The sequence below is a fragment of the Geospiza fortis genome, unplaced genomic scaffold (assembly GCF_000277835.1).
Source record: "Geospiza fortis unplaced genomic scaffold, GeoFor_1.0 scaffold283, whole genome shotgun sequence".
NCBI lineage: Eukaryota > Metazoa > Chordata > Aves > Passeriformes > Thraupidae > Geospiza > Geospiza fortis.
In genome coordinates, this window is record NW_005054571.1 from 102811 (window position 1) to 118480 (window position 15670).

Consider the following 15670-nt stretch of genomic DNA (forward strand, 5'->3'; position numbering starts at 1 on the left):
CCTTCCGCTAGACCAGATTGCTCCAAACCCCATCCAGTCTGGCCTTGAACATGTCTAGGGATGGGGCAGCCACAACTTTTCTGGGCAATCTGTCCCAAATTCTTGCCTACATCTCCAGTACATCTCCTTATTCTCCATTGGTTGTACTCTATAATATGAAGCAGCTGTCTCTGCTTCAACACCAAAAGGTAGAGGTCTAAGGTGGAGTCCAAATACCATAGAAAAATAGAAAGACATTTCTTTTAATCTGTGGAGCATTCCAAGCTAGTGCTTTAATATATCCACTGCCTTGTGCTTTTTACAAAATTCAAAGTTGTTTTTATTGTACAAAATTCCACAATGAAAACCAGCCAATTTCATACATAATTGCTTAAAAAATATAATTATACACCATTTTGTAGTGTGATAGTTTTGACATTCACTAGCTGGAAGAAACAGAAATGGAGCAGCAATTTGAGTTATTTACCTAGACATGTTTCAGTTTGGCCACTATTTCTATGTGCCTGAATGGACAGTTCCTGGCATTGACAGAAGACCTGATACAGTTCCTTTTCAAAGCCACTGAACCCTGTTAGCAGGTCAGGCTCCCACTCACTGTCATGTTCCCTCCAAAAGGGTGAATTTTCTGTGAGAGTTTGGGACACAACATTTGTCAGTGTCAAGTTTTAGCAATGCAACAGGCTAGCCATGTTAAACACATCACAGAATGAGGACCTACAGAACTTTTCTTGCAGCACATCCTCTAGACAGTAACATATTTCTGGGGAAAGTCAGCAGAAAGACAGATCTGAATAATGTCCCAGGACTCTGTTCCCTATGCATTATTTCACATGGGTATCTTCAAAACACTTTTTTGCAGTCGAACCTCCCGTGGTCTTTAAAAATAGATATACTATTCTTCTGCATTGAAATGCAGTCATATGCAGTGATTTTCCAACAGTTTTTCTTAGAAATATAAACATTTCAGTTCAATGTTAGCTGGTTGAAATTCATGCTCCAGGATTTTTTTTAAAAAACACTTCACCCCAGAGATGACTTTCTTCACATTAAACTCAGTTAAATATATATTGCACACAAGGGCCAATTTTGTCCTCTTTGAGTTAAACCATGGATCTGCAAAACATGGCAAATTCTCCTTCAAATCCCTGCAACCCATACCAGTGGTGTAATTCAGGGGCACTTCAAAAGCATTTAAAATCCACAGCTGAAAATCAAAGATGAGAATTTTACCCTTATTTCTACACACTGTCAGTGTAGCACCTGATTTCTTCAGTTTTCAAGACATTTTGTGTTACTATGCTTTAAACGGATGGGTAAAGTTTTGCCTGCGGAAGCAAAAAAATGAACCCACCCCAATGATGATCACAGATAAAACCAACACAAATGTTAGTATAGTAAGGAAGTTGATTTTCTTCAGATCCTCTTTTTCACAGTCTTCTGGTCTAATGTTCTTGATGTGCATTTCATCCTGGTACCCGAAATTCTGAGTGTGCTGGCACGTTAAATGCTCCACATTGGGGATCTGGACATTTTTGTTCTGGATCATGGATGAAAGCCAGATGTTTCCACAGCAGCTGAGTGGGTTCCCAGTGAGATACAAGTTTTTTAGTGAATTTTCTAATGCTAAAATATTGCTGTTCTGTAATGTACTGAACCTGTTGTTCCGTAGGTCCAGAACTTCTAGTGGAGAGTCACTACTCCACTTAGGCAGCCAGTTCAGCTGATTTTCAGAGAGGTTTAGATGTTTAAGGTGACTAAAACAAGGCAAGTCAATATTTAAATCTACCAGGCCATTACCATATAAATACAAACATTCCAGAGACAATTCCAGACCTGATAATGCTTTAAGTTCTATTTTCAGTCCAGCGTTAATGGAGAGGTCCAAGACAACCAGAGGAGTCTTGTAGAAGCTGTATGCTGGTAGGACGTTCAGCATGTTGTCAGCTAGGTACAAGTACTGAAGAGTGGGAGAATTGATAAATGATACACAACCACTTTCCTCTCCAGCAAGTCTTTGCTTAGCCAGTCCTGAGTACATGCTGCAAAGGCTGATGTTATTGCTTTGTAGATTAAGCAGTCTAAGGCTAGGAAGGTTTGAGAAGATGTCAAATTGCAGTGTTTGAAGATAGTTGTTTTGAATATAGAGCTCCTTCAAATTTGACAATGTACCAGCATCGAGGAGAAGGTTCTGCAAAGCATTGTAGCTCAAGTCAAGGACAGTTAAAGAGATCAGTGCACTGTCATAACTTACTGCAAATGCCTGAAGACAGTTTTTACTGAGATTAAGGGTGTGAAGGGACAACATTGATTCAAAGAACCCATCTGGAATGGATTTGATTTCATTATAACTTAAGTCTAAATATACAAGCTGTGATAAATAAAGAGAACTTTTGTTTCTACTTTGCTTCTGGTCGAGAAGATGGACAGAAGCATTTAGCCATTCATTTTTCACATAGTCCATTTTATTATGAGGGGATTCAGCAGTGAGCTGGATTAAATTCTTTGATAAATTCAGAGTTACCAGCTTATTTACCTGAGGGAACACTGGGAAATGAAGCAGTTTGTTTTCACTCAGATCCAAACACCTTAAGCTATATTCATCATCTGATTTTGTGGTGTGGAAGGTCTCAATGCTGTTCCTGCTAAGGTCAAGTATCTCCAGCTGCCTGAGGTTAAAATCAGAGATGCAAGTAATTGAATTCTTTGAGAGATTGAGTTTGGACAGGCTCACTAGAGTATCAAAAGCACCTTCTTCTATTTCCATGATGATGTTGCTCTGAAGATCTATCTCCACAAGATTGGGAGATCCCTGAAACATCTTTTGTGAAATCATTATAATACTGTTGTCTGCCAAGGAAAGATACTGCAGTGCTGGAGCTTCTTTAATGAAATACTCAGCCATCCCATTGTACAGACTGTTGTGGGACAAGTCCAGTACTTCCACCTTGGGTAAGAGTCCAATCCCCTCTGTGCCATTTTGAGCAAGCTCATATAAGTGATTGTTGGCTAAATTTATTTCCAGCAAACTCTTCATGTGTGCGAAGACTCCAGGCGTGATGAAACTTATCTGGTTAGAGCTCAAATCCAGGCACTGAAGGGAAGTGTAAAATGATGGTGACATTTCAGGAATGCTTTGAATCAGATTTCCTGACAGATCTATTTTGTTTACATTTGGATAGAGTTCACGAGGGATTTGGTGGAGGTCTTTGTTGTGGCAAAATGCCTGGGAGTTTGCCTGCCAGACAAAGAGAAAAGGAGTTGTCACATGACAAATGAAAAATGTCTTTGCATTAAATATAAGAAAAATAACACTCAGCATCCAGGCAGATGCTGCTTCTAAAACACTGATCACTTTTTCTGAGCGTTCAGACAGCAAGAGCAACAATCCCAATTAGCTCCTTTGCAGCTAACATTTCATTTTAAAGAGATTTCTGACTTTGAACAGTAGAGTTTAATCTGCATGTGATACCTACTAAAAGTTCTCCTTTTTCTACCTTTCTCCTGGACTCATTTGAACAGCCCCGAGTTTCTCTGCAATCAAGTACCATTTCCTCATTTTTGTGCTGATGTTTAATTTTCTCACTTTCATCACTGCATTAGATTTTGCAGACTCCACTTGCCATAGTAAGCAGTACTTGGAAGAGCTTCACTCTGTTGGCAATATCTGTTCCAGAGCAAGGAGGTATAAAAACCTATAAGGATCTTATAGCACAAACCCTGTCTCTCCTTCACAGTCACATGTTCAAATACGCCTTCCCTTAGCCATGGTTTAGTTAAGGAAGGCAGCTTTAATCAAATAGGGTCATTCAACAACTGAGACATTTCTGACACCAATCTCCAAACTCATTCCACTTGTATCTTCCATGTTTATCCTTTTCCTAAGGCAACAGTTCCTTCCACTTGCATGGGGAGCACACCTTATGAAGCCACCCACACAAGACACTGTGACACAACACTGAAAACACAAATTATGTCAATTCAGTGTTTGAGAGGGGAAAAGACGGGATGTGCAGTTAGGGTCAGGCCTTTTCAGGCCAATTCCCAGCAGAAGGGCAAAATTTATGTGCATGTTCATGAGGAACATTGGAAATATGAACACAACCGTCCTTACATAACCATCAAATTCTATTTTGCTATTAGGAAGAACATACAGCAGCAGGAAGAGATGGAATGTGAAAGGCTTAGGCAGCATTTAACTTACTGGAGAAAAAGTCTTGTTATTAATGTATTTGGGTGTCTGGGGAAAGGGAAGTTCCAGGAAGGGAAGGGAGAAGGAAAGGAGAAGGGAAAGGAGAAAGAAAGAAAAGAAAGAAAAGAAAAGAAAGAAAAGAAAGAAAGAAAGAAAAGAAAGAAAGAAAGAAAAGAAAGAAAGAAAGAAAAGAAAGAAAGAAAGAAAAGAAAGAAAGAAAGAAAGAAAGAAAGAAAGAAAGAAAGAAAGAAAGAAAGAAAGAAAGAAAGAAAGAAAGAAAGAAAGAAAGAAAGAAAGAAAGAAAGAAAGAAAGAAAGAAAGAAAGAAAGAAAGAAAGAAAGAAAGAAAGAAAGAAAGAAAGAAAGAAAGAAAGAAAGAAAGAAAGAAAGAAAGAAAGAAAGAAAGAAAGAAAGAAAGAAAGAAAGAAAGAAAGAAAGAAAGAAAGAAAGAAAGAAAGAAAGAAAGAAAGAAAGAAAGAAAGAAAGAAAGAAAGAAAGAAAGAAAGAAAGAAAGAAAGAAAGAAAGAAAGAAAGAAAGAAAGAAAGAAAGAAAGAAAGAAAGAAAGAAAGAAAGAAAGAAAGAAAGAAAGAAAGAAAGAAAGAAAGAAAGAAAGAAAGAAAGAAAGAAAGAAAGAAAGAAAGAAAGAAAGAAAGAAAGAAAGAAAGAAAGAAAGAAAGAAAGAAAGAAAGAAAGAAAGAAAGAAAGAAAGAAAGAAAGAAAGAAAGAAAGAAAAAGAAAGAAAAAAAAAGAGAAAGAAAGAAAGAAAGAGAGAAAGAAAGATCTGTTGAATCTTAACTTCTATGGAGAAGCAGAATCCAGATTCCATTACACAAAGCTTTTCAGAAATTAAGTAAATATTAAAAGTCAAATATATTGAATCTCATCAATTTTATATGAACTTTGAGGGGAATGAAGCTGCAGATCTGTTTAGCAGAAGTGGGGCACTAGTCAGCATTTTGTAAATCTCTTTTGCATCATCTTAGTTCTGGAGACCACACAAGAATGTGCCAGAGAAGTGCAAGTGCTCATTCAAACTCTAGATGTACACAAGCTGCTCCCATGACACATTTTTCCCAATGATCCCAAGTAAATTGCCTATTAAAACTTAAACCCCTTTCTCTTTTCCCTCCAACTCACTCAAATCTCCCTCAGCTAAAAAAAAATTAGAAATAAAAAAAAAGAAGGAAATTTTCTGACTTCTCCCTGAAAATATTTCTTTCCTGCAAAGTCACTGTGAAATTCCTCATTTTGAGTTAAATTATGCCCAGAGTTGGCCTTATTTCCTAGGCACAAATAGCAGGGCAGGAAACCACTTCTTACTCATTTGTGGAAGGGGAAGAAGCCAGGAGGACACAAAAATCCAGAGTGAAAAGGCAGAAACTGCTTTGCATCCTAAGATGTCAGGTTTCTTCTCACACTTTCAACCAGATCCCAGCAAGTGCTGAGCACCCTCCACTCCCCCTGGGCAGGTAGAATCTTACCAAAGTCCTGATGCAACTCCTGCTAATGCCAAAAATGTGCTTTTCCTTGAAGTTGATGGGGGAGAGGTCAGCCACTGTTCCATGTACCTTGCATGATTTGGTTTTTAATCTGCATCCATGGAACCTTCCCAGTGATAAAAGTGACTAATAAAATCTACACCTCACACTGTCTACCATTTGTTCCTATAACATTTCCCCTCCCATTTTTCTTTTTAAACTCTCCTTCTTTTTCACTGATTATTTTGATCCTCATTAAATTTCTTATTTTGTCTCTTCTGCACCATATTTTCTCCCCCAAGGCTCAAACTGCATGAATTTCATTGTCATCAGCAGTAGGAAAAAAAAGATGAAGTATGTCTCTGTGGGATGGAGCAAACAGCATCTGTTTGGTTTATCTTGCCTGTCACCCCTTAGTCCAATGGGCTGGTAACCTGAGACTGGAAAAGAGATTTGTCAATCTCATGTTCTGACTTCATCACCTCTGCCAGTGCTGCCATCAGTTTGTTTCGTTGTCAAGAAGTACTGGAGGGTGAGAACCACTTGGTCCCATTAAGATGCTTGCAAAAAAAAAAAAAAATTACCCAACAGTTCAAAAGCTGGGCATCATTTGGTTTCTGACTCCAGTTCTTCACTACTCAGCACTGGGTGGAAGTTGTCAGCCACCTCAATAAGAGCCCTACAAAAAGGAGTTGGATTCAAGCCTGCCCTTGAGTTCTCCTTTATCAATTCATGAACATTTGAGCCAAGAATCTGGGCTGGAGCCACTTGGCACTGACCTGTACTTGTATGATGTCCCTGACCATTCTTAGAAAAGCTGCTCAGGGAGAGGCTTAGCTACACAATCAAACCTTAGCATTTTGCCCAGGTACCACACATCAGCTGACCTATGACATCTGGTTATGCATCTGTCCTTGCATCACTTCAAAGCAAGGTAAAATAGAATTTTCTAAAACCCCTTCTGTTCTATGAATTATTTGAAATCTCTTCCTTTGCCAATTAAAAGGAATTAGCAAAATCATCTTTCTTTGGGAGGTAAAATATGATACAGTTGAAGCTTTGCCTACCCTTGGAGAATAATGTGAGTTAGGAAGAATGTCCTGACATTTGTTCTGTTCCTTTTTGTCTCACAAACTGATAGATGTGCTGTAACTGGTGTAATCAGTGCAGTTCACCCCCATGTCAGAGGTCTGGTAGGGACTGCTTACTTCCTAAAACCTCTTCCAGCAACAGAACCACCAGAGGTGACTCAGAAAGTGGCACAGGTTTCTGACTCATGCCTCTTCCGTGATATTTGAGATTAAAGTTTCCATTTCTGAGCCTTTGCTATTCTAAAGTTGCCACCACAGGGAAAGTACCATATAAAGCAGTGAGGCTGTGATGCAATGCAGGACTGTCAATGACAGCCAACCAGCTAATCCAGCAACTCCTTCTTTATTTCAGCTGTGTTTAGAGCCACACCAAATGCCAGTGAAGGAAGGCAATCAGCATGGACATTAGCAACGCTGACTGAGCTGTTGATTTACATCACATGAGCATCCTGGCCCCTGAATGCAGTGTGTTTTCTGTCAGGGCTCATTTTATCCCAGCACAGTTTTGTTGTTGGCTTGATGAAAGCAGCTTACAGTGGAGTAGTGCAAGCAAGCATGTGTTTACTTCTCAGCAATCAGCCTGGTTTGTGCGCCATCAAGAAATGGGATGAAACTGCTTGGATTATTGCGTGGCTCATCCAGCCTTCATGTGACTATGACATGGGACCCAGGCTGTCCTGTTTACAGTGGCTGCATCAGAGTTCCCTCTCCAGCCAAGGAGCTGAGCTACCCAGTCACCTTCCCAAGATCTTTTTTTATATACTCTTGGTCTTAATTTCTCTGGAATTCAGGAAGTGCAGCAATATGGCAGGGTGGGCAGGAATGGAATGAGTCCCACAAGGGAGATGTGTACAGCTAGCAAATTATTTTTTCCCTATTTTGGAAATTCTTGAGGAGTTGTGCTGAACAGCTTCAGTGTTCAAGGGAGGAAAAAACCAAGTATTTTTAAACATCCTGGTACAGTCAGAAGCACTTGGAGAGGGAAGGGAGAAAGCTCAGCTGCAAATAACATTTATAATATTGTACCAGGTGCTTGCAAAAATTCAAGGAGCAGATTTTGTACTGGAGCAAGAGTCTTTGTCATTTCTCTTCACTCCAGCAGAAGTCAGGTACAACTTCCCTGGCAGAAATGCTGTGTCAGGGCAGAGGAGGTCTGTCTACTTGTTATTACAAAAGAGCTGGAATAGAAGTATTCCACAGAAAATGTTTTAATGAAAGTACAAAGAACAACTGATATAAAGAACTTGATTTTAAGTCTAAGTTCTTTCTCTGTCTTAGCCACAGAAACCCTGTACAGTCTTAGGGAAATCAAGTCAAATTTCTTTTAACCAGCTCCTCCTTAGGAAAAAAGCCGAGATAGTGACCCTTCTCTGCCCACCCCTCCCCTTTGTGTGCTGTCACTACAACAAGGACACAGCCTGAGGACAGACTGCCAAGCATCCCCTAAACCTGCAAATCCCACCTGCGCCATCTCAGGAAGCCTGATCCTGGGGGTTTCCCTTCTCAGAGGCTGTAGCTGCTTGTGCAGTGCCTGTAACAAGGGAGTCCCAGCCTCACTCAGGATCTCAAGAGACCTAAGTAGAGAGACAGCCTTACCATTTCACAGGATGTCCCATCAGGTAGTTGGTAGTTAGAGGTTTCTTTGCTCACCACTGCCAGGAAGCAGATGATGTACAGTTTCATGGCTCTGTGGGTAACAATAATTACAGTTAGATTTCATATGGGACACAGTGGTCAACACGTGCAAAAGTTGGCACAAGGTCATCGTCTAACATGGAGAAGGACACAAGCAGTGCAATAAATTAAGCCATCTCTGAGGACTTGAAAGGAAGGTCCAAGGCATTTAATGGGTTTTCCCCAGTGTGATTTCAGCTGCTGCCTAAATGATATCCAGGACACTCAATGAAGTCCAGATGTTCAAGCTGGGCAGGGTGTCTGGCATAATGGAGAAAGAAAACTACTGAAGACTGAGTTATCTTCACACATCCCAGACACAGCACCAGTGCTTTCAACTGGGCATAAGTTTTGGGTGCCATATCCTGAGCAAAGCCAATAGGTGCTGCTCAGTAACAACCAGAAGTGGTAATAGGTGTCATTTCCATCCAAACACTTTCTACTCTTCTTATCCCAGAGCATCAAAGAGCTTTTACATGTGCATCCTTGCTGAGTTAATGACAACAGCTTAAAGGTTGCCCTAGGTTACAGTATAAAGATGTATTCTATTCCCATCCTCTAGAGCTGCTGAAACCAGGAGGGGCATTGTTCTTCCTTCTCTTCTGTTAAGGGGCCCATCAATGCCTTGCCCATGGCTCAGAGACAACTCCCTCCGGGAGCCATTTCTGTTCAAGGGACCCACCACATGACTCACAGAACGATATCAGCCCATTGAGAGATGCTCTGCCCAGGGGGGAGGAGCTAAGCATCCCCACTGGATATAATCTGGGTTTTGGGACAAAGAGCTACCAGATCTTTTCTATGGGATCACCACTTCAACAAGAGCATTTCTTCTGGACTGCTACCACCACCCTAACTAGCAGGGTGTCAGGTTGTATTCTGGCTCTGTCCGTGGTTTTTCTTTTGTATTGTTGCATTTATTTTGTGGGTTTTTTTCCTTTTCTTAATAAATTGTATTTCTGAATTGGAGTCTCTTACTGGTTTTGCTTTCAAACCAGAACAGGAGTGGACTGAGATTTTTCATTTTACGCACTCCAGGTATGGACAGGCTTATAAACACATTTGACAGGAGATCATAGAACCATATGTTCCACAGAATCACAAAATACGTAAAACTGGAATGAACCTACAAAAATAATTGGGTCCAATCCCTGGTCCTGTACAGCACCATCCCCAAGAGTCACACCCTGTGTCCGAGGGCGTTGTCCAAATGCTTCTTGAACTCTGTCGGGCCTGGGTTGGAAGGGACCTTTAAATGCTATCTGGTACAATCCCCCTGCCATGGACAAGGACAGATCATCAGCCTTACAAAGAGACAGATATAATGGATTTGTGTGAAACAGAGAACTCATCAGAGTTTAACTGTTTGGAAAGCACTCCAGCAAAAGAGCACAGAACTGCAAAAGAAGCAAACACCTCTGGGAGGCCTGTCACTGGACAATGGGAAAAACAGAACCAAAGCCAAAGGCAAGCATTCCTAAGCATTCCTGCTTCATCAAACAGCTCCAAAGGCACCCCCAACCCCATGCACAAGCCACTGCCATCAAGGTACTGTTGCTCAGTGGCTTCCACCCACAGAGCATTGAATAACTGGAAACAAAAAAGATTGGATCATTCTCAGCTGATGGAATCCCTCTGCTTAGTCACTTTGATGGATGCAGCTGATGGCCCCTTACAGCACTGACAGTCACTGAACAGCAATGCCAACAAGTTCCTGATGGGAATCTCCCAATTTCTACCCTCCTGAACCAGAGAACTAGGAACAGAGAAACTGGGAAGGATTAGACCACAGCTACTCTCTGTACAGTTTGTGTATTCCTTCCATTTCACAAGAAAACCCCAGTGATGGATGGTGACCTGTGACCCCAAGGTGAAAGAACGGGTCTCAGCCATGGGATCAGAAGTGTGTTCCGCCCTGTTAAAACCAAACCAAGGATATTAATTCTCTACCATTGAATCAATGTTTGCAAGATATGCTGAAATCATCTGATGGAAGGAGGAACTGCCAATATCACCATTTATAATGTTTCTGTTGTCCCCCTATGTTCTTCACTCCCCATGCTTAGAGCAGCTGGAACCTCCTTTAAGGAGGAGAAATCTATTTTTATCATTTGAGTATTAGTTTGTTGAGGTGGCAATAGAAGATGACCACACCAATGATTACACGGCTTTTCTCCAAGCCCTCAAAGGGAAATCCTTTCTGTTCATACAAAATGAATTAAGCTGAGGATATTGGCCACAACAGGTTACCACCCTGAGGAACAGTCGGTGGCCCTTGTGCTCTGCAGCGTCTTCCCCAGTCACACTGTCAGTGAAAAAAAAGGTCTCTTTGCCTTTTAAATAATAAACCTGACACAATCCAGAGTTAACACACTTTGTAACTTCCTAAATTTTAGGTTTATAAAGCAACTGGAAAATTGATGTATTTGAACACAAAAATAATTTGATGCAATGGTTTGCTGTGTAAGGCAAATCTGTAATAAGCAAGGAAGCTGTCCCTCAAGGTGTTTCTAAGGTGGTTGTCACACACTGGAGCTCATCAAGGATGTGGTGGCCTCTTCCAGCATAAGGCAACATAGACTCTGTTCTCACAGAACCATTTAGTTTGGAAAAACTCTCTAAGACTATCAATTTCAATTGTTCTCCCAGCACTGCCAAGGCCATCACTATCCCATGTTCCCAAGCACCACATCCACACATCTTTTAAATCCCTACAGTGATGGGATCTCCACCACTGCCCTGGGCAGCCTGTGCCAGTGCTTAACAACCATTGTGGTGAAGAAAGTTTTCCTAATATCCAAACTGAACCTCCCCTGGCACAACCTGAAGCTACTTCCTCTTGACCTGTCACGGTACAGCCCAGCCTCCTTGCTCAAGGAGATTCCCTTCCCATGGTAGTTTTCAGTTCAGCTGTCCAGGGGAGGAGCTTTTCCTGCATAGCTTTCCTCTGAACAACCTTTAGATCCTTCTCAGCAACCTCTAGTGTGACACATCAGTGCATCCCCTTCTTTTCTACCCTCTGGACAGGTGTCAGCATCCCCCCACATTCTCCCAGTGCCAAGCTCAGGGTTACAGGACCCTCATTCCCTTGGTGTGCAAGAGGATGTCTACCGACACTAAACCCTTCCTGTTGGCATTGATCTCTCCACCCATAGCTTACAAAAACAGTTTGGGAGCAGCAGCAGCAACAATTCAACTTAAAGGAGCTTTTATTGCTTTGAGGCTTTCCCAGAGTTGAAGCAGCTTCATGATCAGTGCCAGTTTGCTCCCACTGGAAGCTGTGATAGAAACCCCAGCATAACTCAGAGGACTGAGCTATGAACCCTATTTAAATCCACAGCTTTCCATCACAGCACTTCAAAATCATGCAGTGTCAACCCCAGCTGAAAAATAAAGGTGGTTTAAGTCAGTATCATCCCCAAGGAGTATTAATAAGTCAGTCAAATAATTCTAGAAAAAGCATACCCTAACCATGTCAGCATGCCCACTTAAAAAGTAGGAAAGGCAGAGAAGGCAAAGACCAGTAATTTGCCTCAATACACATTTCAAACTATGGAATAATAACAATTCATTCCCAGTTTCCACTTCAGAACAATGTTTGCCTCCATCTCTATTAAAATATTAATCCAGAAACTACTTCACAGATGTTGTTTGCATAATAAAAGCAGCACTTTCCAGATTTCCCCAAACGTAATTTTTGTTATTGCTTAGACAATTAACGGAGATGCTCTCCTGTGCCAAGGAAAGTTAAATACAAGAGAACACACAGAACAAAAACCACACTCCCCAGGGTCTGATCCTTTTCCACACAAGACTTTCCTGTTAAGTTAGAGCCTTCAGGGGTAAAAAGAGTGACTATTTCACATTTACCTTGTTTCAAGGGTTTCTTGCATCCCCAAACAGTGCTTATCATCTCTTTAAAAAGCATGTCCAGCTCTTCAAAATTGATTCAGTCCTGGTATCGATGCAATTATTCTTCGGGTTCATGTTCACCCATTCAGGACACCTAGAAGTTCACTCATAACTTCAGAATGAAGGCATTTTCAGGGAAATAACCTTATTTGGGACAGTGTCTGCTTTAAATCATGTTGCTTGTCTTCCTCTCCACTCCTCCCCAGGCTCGTGCTGGGTCCTAGCCACCGCTGTGCTCGAGACGGAGTCAGCTACTGTGCGACATCCTGCAGCCCTTCCTTGGGGCAGGCATTGAGAGACAGGGGGATTCTTGCCAGAGGAACTGTCAGGATCAGGCTGTGGGTTTTCTCCAGAGAAAAAGTAACTTATTGGTGATCCCATTGTTTGGCTGTGTGCGTGGGGCATGACAGTGTGTTTATTTTGGGTGTGTCTGCAAGTTACATTCCTGGAGGGTTGTAGGCTCCTGCACCTAAATCCCTCTCTGCATCTTTAAGGAAACAGTGCTTACAGATTAACTGTTTAAAATTCGTGGCTGATAATTATAAACCCCAAAATCTGGAAACATGCTCTGGAAGAAATAACTTTTCTTTTTGCAGTCATCCCAGTAATGAGAGTGTGATTGCATTCTGCTGGCAGGAGGGGGGTCCATTGCTGGCTACAACACCCTTGATGGATTTTCATGGCATGAGGCAGGAATTAGGGCTAAAAGCCTCCATAAAGGCATTTTCAGATGAGCTGCTGAATTTTTGGCTGTAAGTAGACAGTGCTGAATATACTGGATCCAGTGGGAAGAATTCCCACTGCAAAGGGGTGCTTTTGTCATGCAGAAGATGATTTCAAATTGCCCAAGTTCAGCTTTTTATTTATTATTTTGTGCTGCCCTCTAGAGCTGGAGCAGCTGGTTTCCTCATTTTCTTTTGCTAATTAAGTCCTGCTTCAGGAAAACCCACCTCTACACAGATTTCCCTGCTGTTTTCTCCCAGAGTCACAAGCCTGAACTGCCACAACACAGTTTTCCCATGGCTGAAATACTACACCAAAGAGCTGGGCTCTTAGTTTGCTTGGTAATGCACCCTGAAACGAGAGGTATAAACCACAGATTTATGGAATCTCAGAATGGTTTGGATTGGAGAGGACCTTAAAGTTCATCTAGTTCCAGCCCCTCTGCCACGGGCAGGGACACCTTTCACTGGACCAGGTTGCATGTCTAGCAATAAAAATACTAGGACAAGGCAACAGGGGAGGGCATGATTGGGTGCAATAGATAGAAAAATACTCATTAAGCTCTCAGGAGAACTGTCCACCAGTGAGATTATCACAATCCCAGAAAAGTTTCCCTTGACTGGGCTCTCATCACATTAGTTTTGATCACCTGGAGCTTGTCATGTCTTGAGCTTCACTTTGCAGTGCTGTTTTTCACTTCATCCCTTTGGCACGCTCCCTTGAGTCAAGCTCTCCATCTGCAATCCCCGTGGGATAAGCAGGAAACTCATGTTGAAACTGGGGACGACTGTGCTATTCAGAGATTTAAATGCCTTTTGGATGCTCTGGGTTTTGAGCTTGCCTTGTCAGCAGTGTGCAATAGCACTTGAAAAGCACAGACACCTTGCAAGGCAAACCTCAAATATTTGAGGTCTCCAAGGAAAAAAAATACTTTTTTTTTACTAGAATATTTTGATCTGATTTTAACTACAAATATCATGCCTCTAATTAAGAGCAGCAGGTGGCCAGGATGGGGGCAGCTTCCAATTTTTCTACACCTGGATGTTCAGAGCACTTTAGGAAGTTTGGATTTACAGGGATAAAAATAGCAAAGATTTTGTGTTTTTCAAAAAGCCAACTCTGCTCCTCAAGCTGTTTTATTGAGTAACCAGGTAGCAGCTGAACTGTAAAGAAGAGCCTAGACAGAAACAAATGCCAAAGCAGGAGGAAAAGGCATGCACTGATTCTACTGCTCAGGGCTTTGCTTCAATAAAACCACACTCTCAGAGAACACCCGCTGCAGTGGGAAAGATCATTGCTGTCCTTGCCATCTTTGTCCTTTCCCAAAGGGGATCTGGCAGCAAACAGTTTCAAAGACTCCAAAGCATTTGGCTGATTTCCCAAATTTTCAATATTTTTGGCTTTGGGCTAACACAGCAGTTTACACTAGAAAGTGGTGTTGAAACTTTAGCATGGTATGGGCTCAGTAAGATACGTCTGCAGGGCAAGTGTCACCTGCATCAGTCAGAGACTGGGTCATAGAATCAGAGAATGGCCCAATTTGAAAGAGACCTTGTACATAATCCAACCCCCCTGCCATGAGCAGGGACTCATTACATTAGACCACGTTGCTCAAAGCCCCAGTCATTATCATCTCCATCCCACAGATTGGAGAATCAAGCTTTTTTTGCCCGCAAAATAGCAAGGGTTGTCCCATCCCAAAAATGCCAAAGGGTATGCTGGTTTTGCATCACAGAAGTGATGTTCTAAGAGAAGCTGCTAGCAGTCTCCTCTGTATCTGACAAAAAAAATCAATCAGTAATTAGCTTTGAGAATCGACAATCTGTTAAAGCACTGAGAAAGCTGATACACCACACCTCTGTGAACTCTCATGTTAAAAATAGAAAATCGTGGGAATTCAGCCTTGCCTTTTCTGGCCTGAGAGCAGGTAATGTGAGAAACAACTGCTCATTTTGAAAATTTAAAATGGCTTATTAAACCTTAACAAAAATACAACAAAGGACTACATAAGGAAAAAGCTGCAGTGCTGGGAACGCCCTCATGGATACCACGTGGCCAGTTCATCTTCAAGATGGATGCTCAGTCTTTTATACCCCTGGGGGTTGCATCAGCCAGTCCCAGCCCCTCCCAAAGTCTGTCAGTCAGCTCTTCTTTGCCATTTATCAGTGGAGACTGCTCTCTTGTAACTTGATTGGAGGTCAGGTGTGGCCATGCTGCACCCCCTGAGCAACCCCCTGAGCTTTTCCATTCCCCACTGCCCCAGGCAAGGGACACCTGTGCAGCCTTCTTTGTACCTGTCCTAGACAGCCCCGGCTGTCTGATGGCAGCAATACAGGGGGGAAAGGGAACTGTGGGGAGAACAGAGGACATCTAAACTACAATAACATAACTATGCATCACTTTTTCTTAATATTCAGACAAGTTATCTTTCAACTGCAAGAGCCAATCATCTCATTATCCATCTACAACATAACTTGGCCAGCCCGGCTCCCCTGTCTCGGCTGGGCCGGCTCGGCCCAGGCAGGCTGTGCCGCAGGCAGGGCCGGGCAGGGCAGGGCAGGGGAGGCCACAGGGCCGAGGCCGGGCTGTGCCATGGCTGCTGA

At 42.1% G+C, this 15670-nt stretch overlaps 1 protein-coding gene across 2 annotated transcripts in view; it reads right to left on the reverse strand.

Moving 5' to 3' along the window:
- Nucleotides 1-226: 226 nt before the first annotated feature.
- The window catches only part of LOC102044429 (transforming growth factor beta activator LRRC32-like), a 19589-nt gene continuing 4145 nt past the window's right edge, over nt 227-15670 (reverse strand). Inside the window, exons 1-3 of one of the 2 annotated variants that reach the window (XM_005429716.2) lie at nt 12303-12603; nt 8355-8445; nt 227-3235 (exon numbers count right to left, since the gene is read on the reverse strand). In XM_005429716.2, the coding sequence (XP_005429773.1) occupies nt 1295-3235; nt 8355-8445; nt 12303-12325 (2055 nt within the window). In that variant the 5' untranslated portion in view covers nt 12326-12603 and the 3' untranslated portion in view covers nt 227-1294. Of the gene's footprint in view, nt 3236-8354; nt 8446-12302; nt 12604-15670 lie in introns of those variants that run through there. The other variant, XM_031064213.1, reaches the window with a different exon arrangement.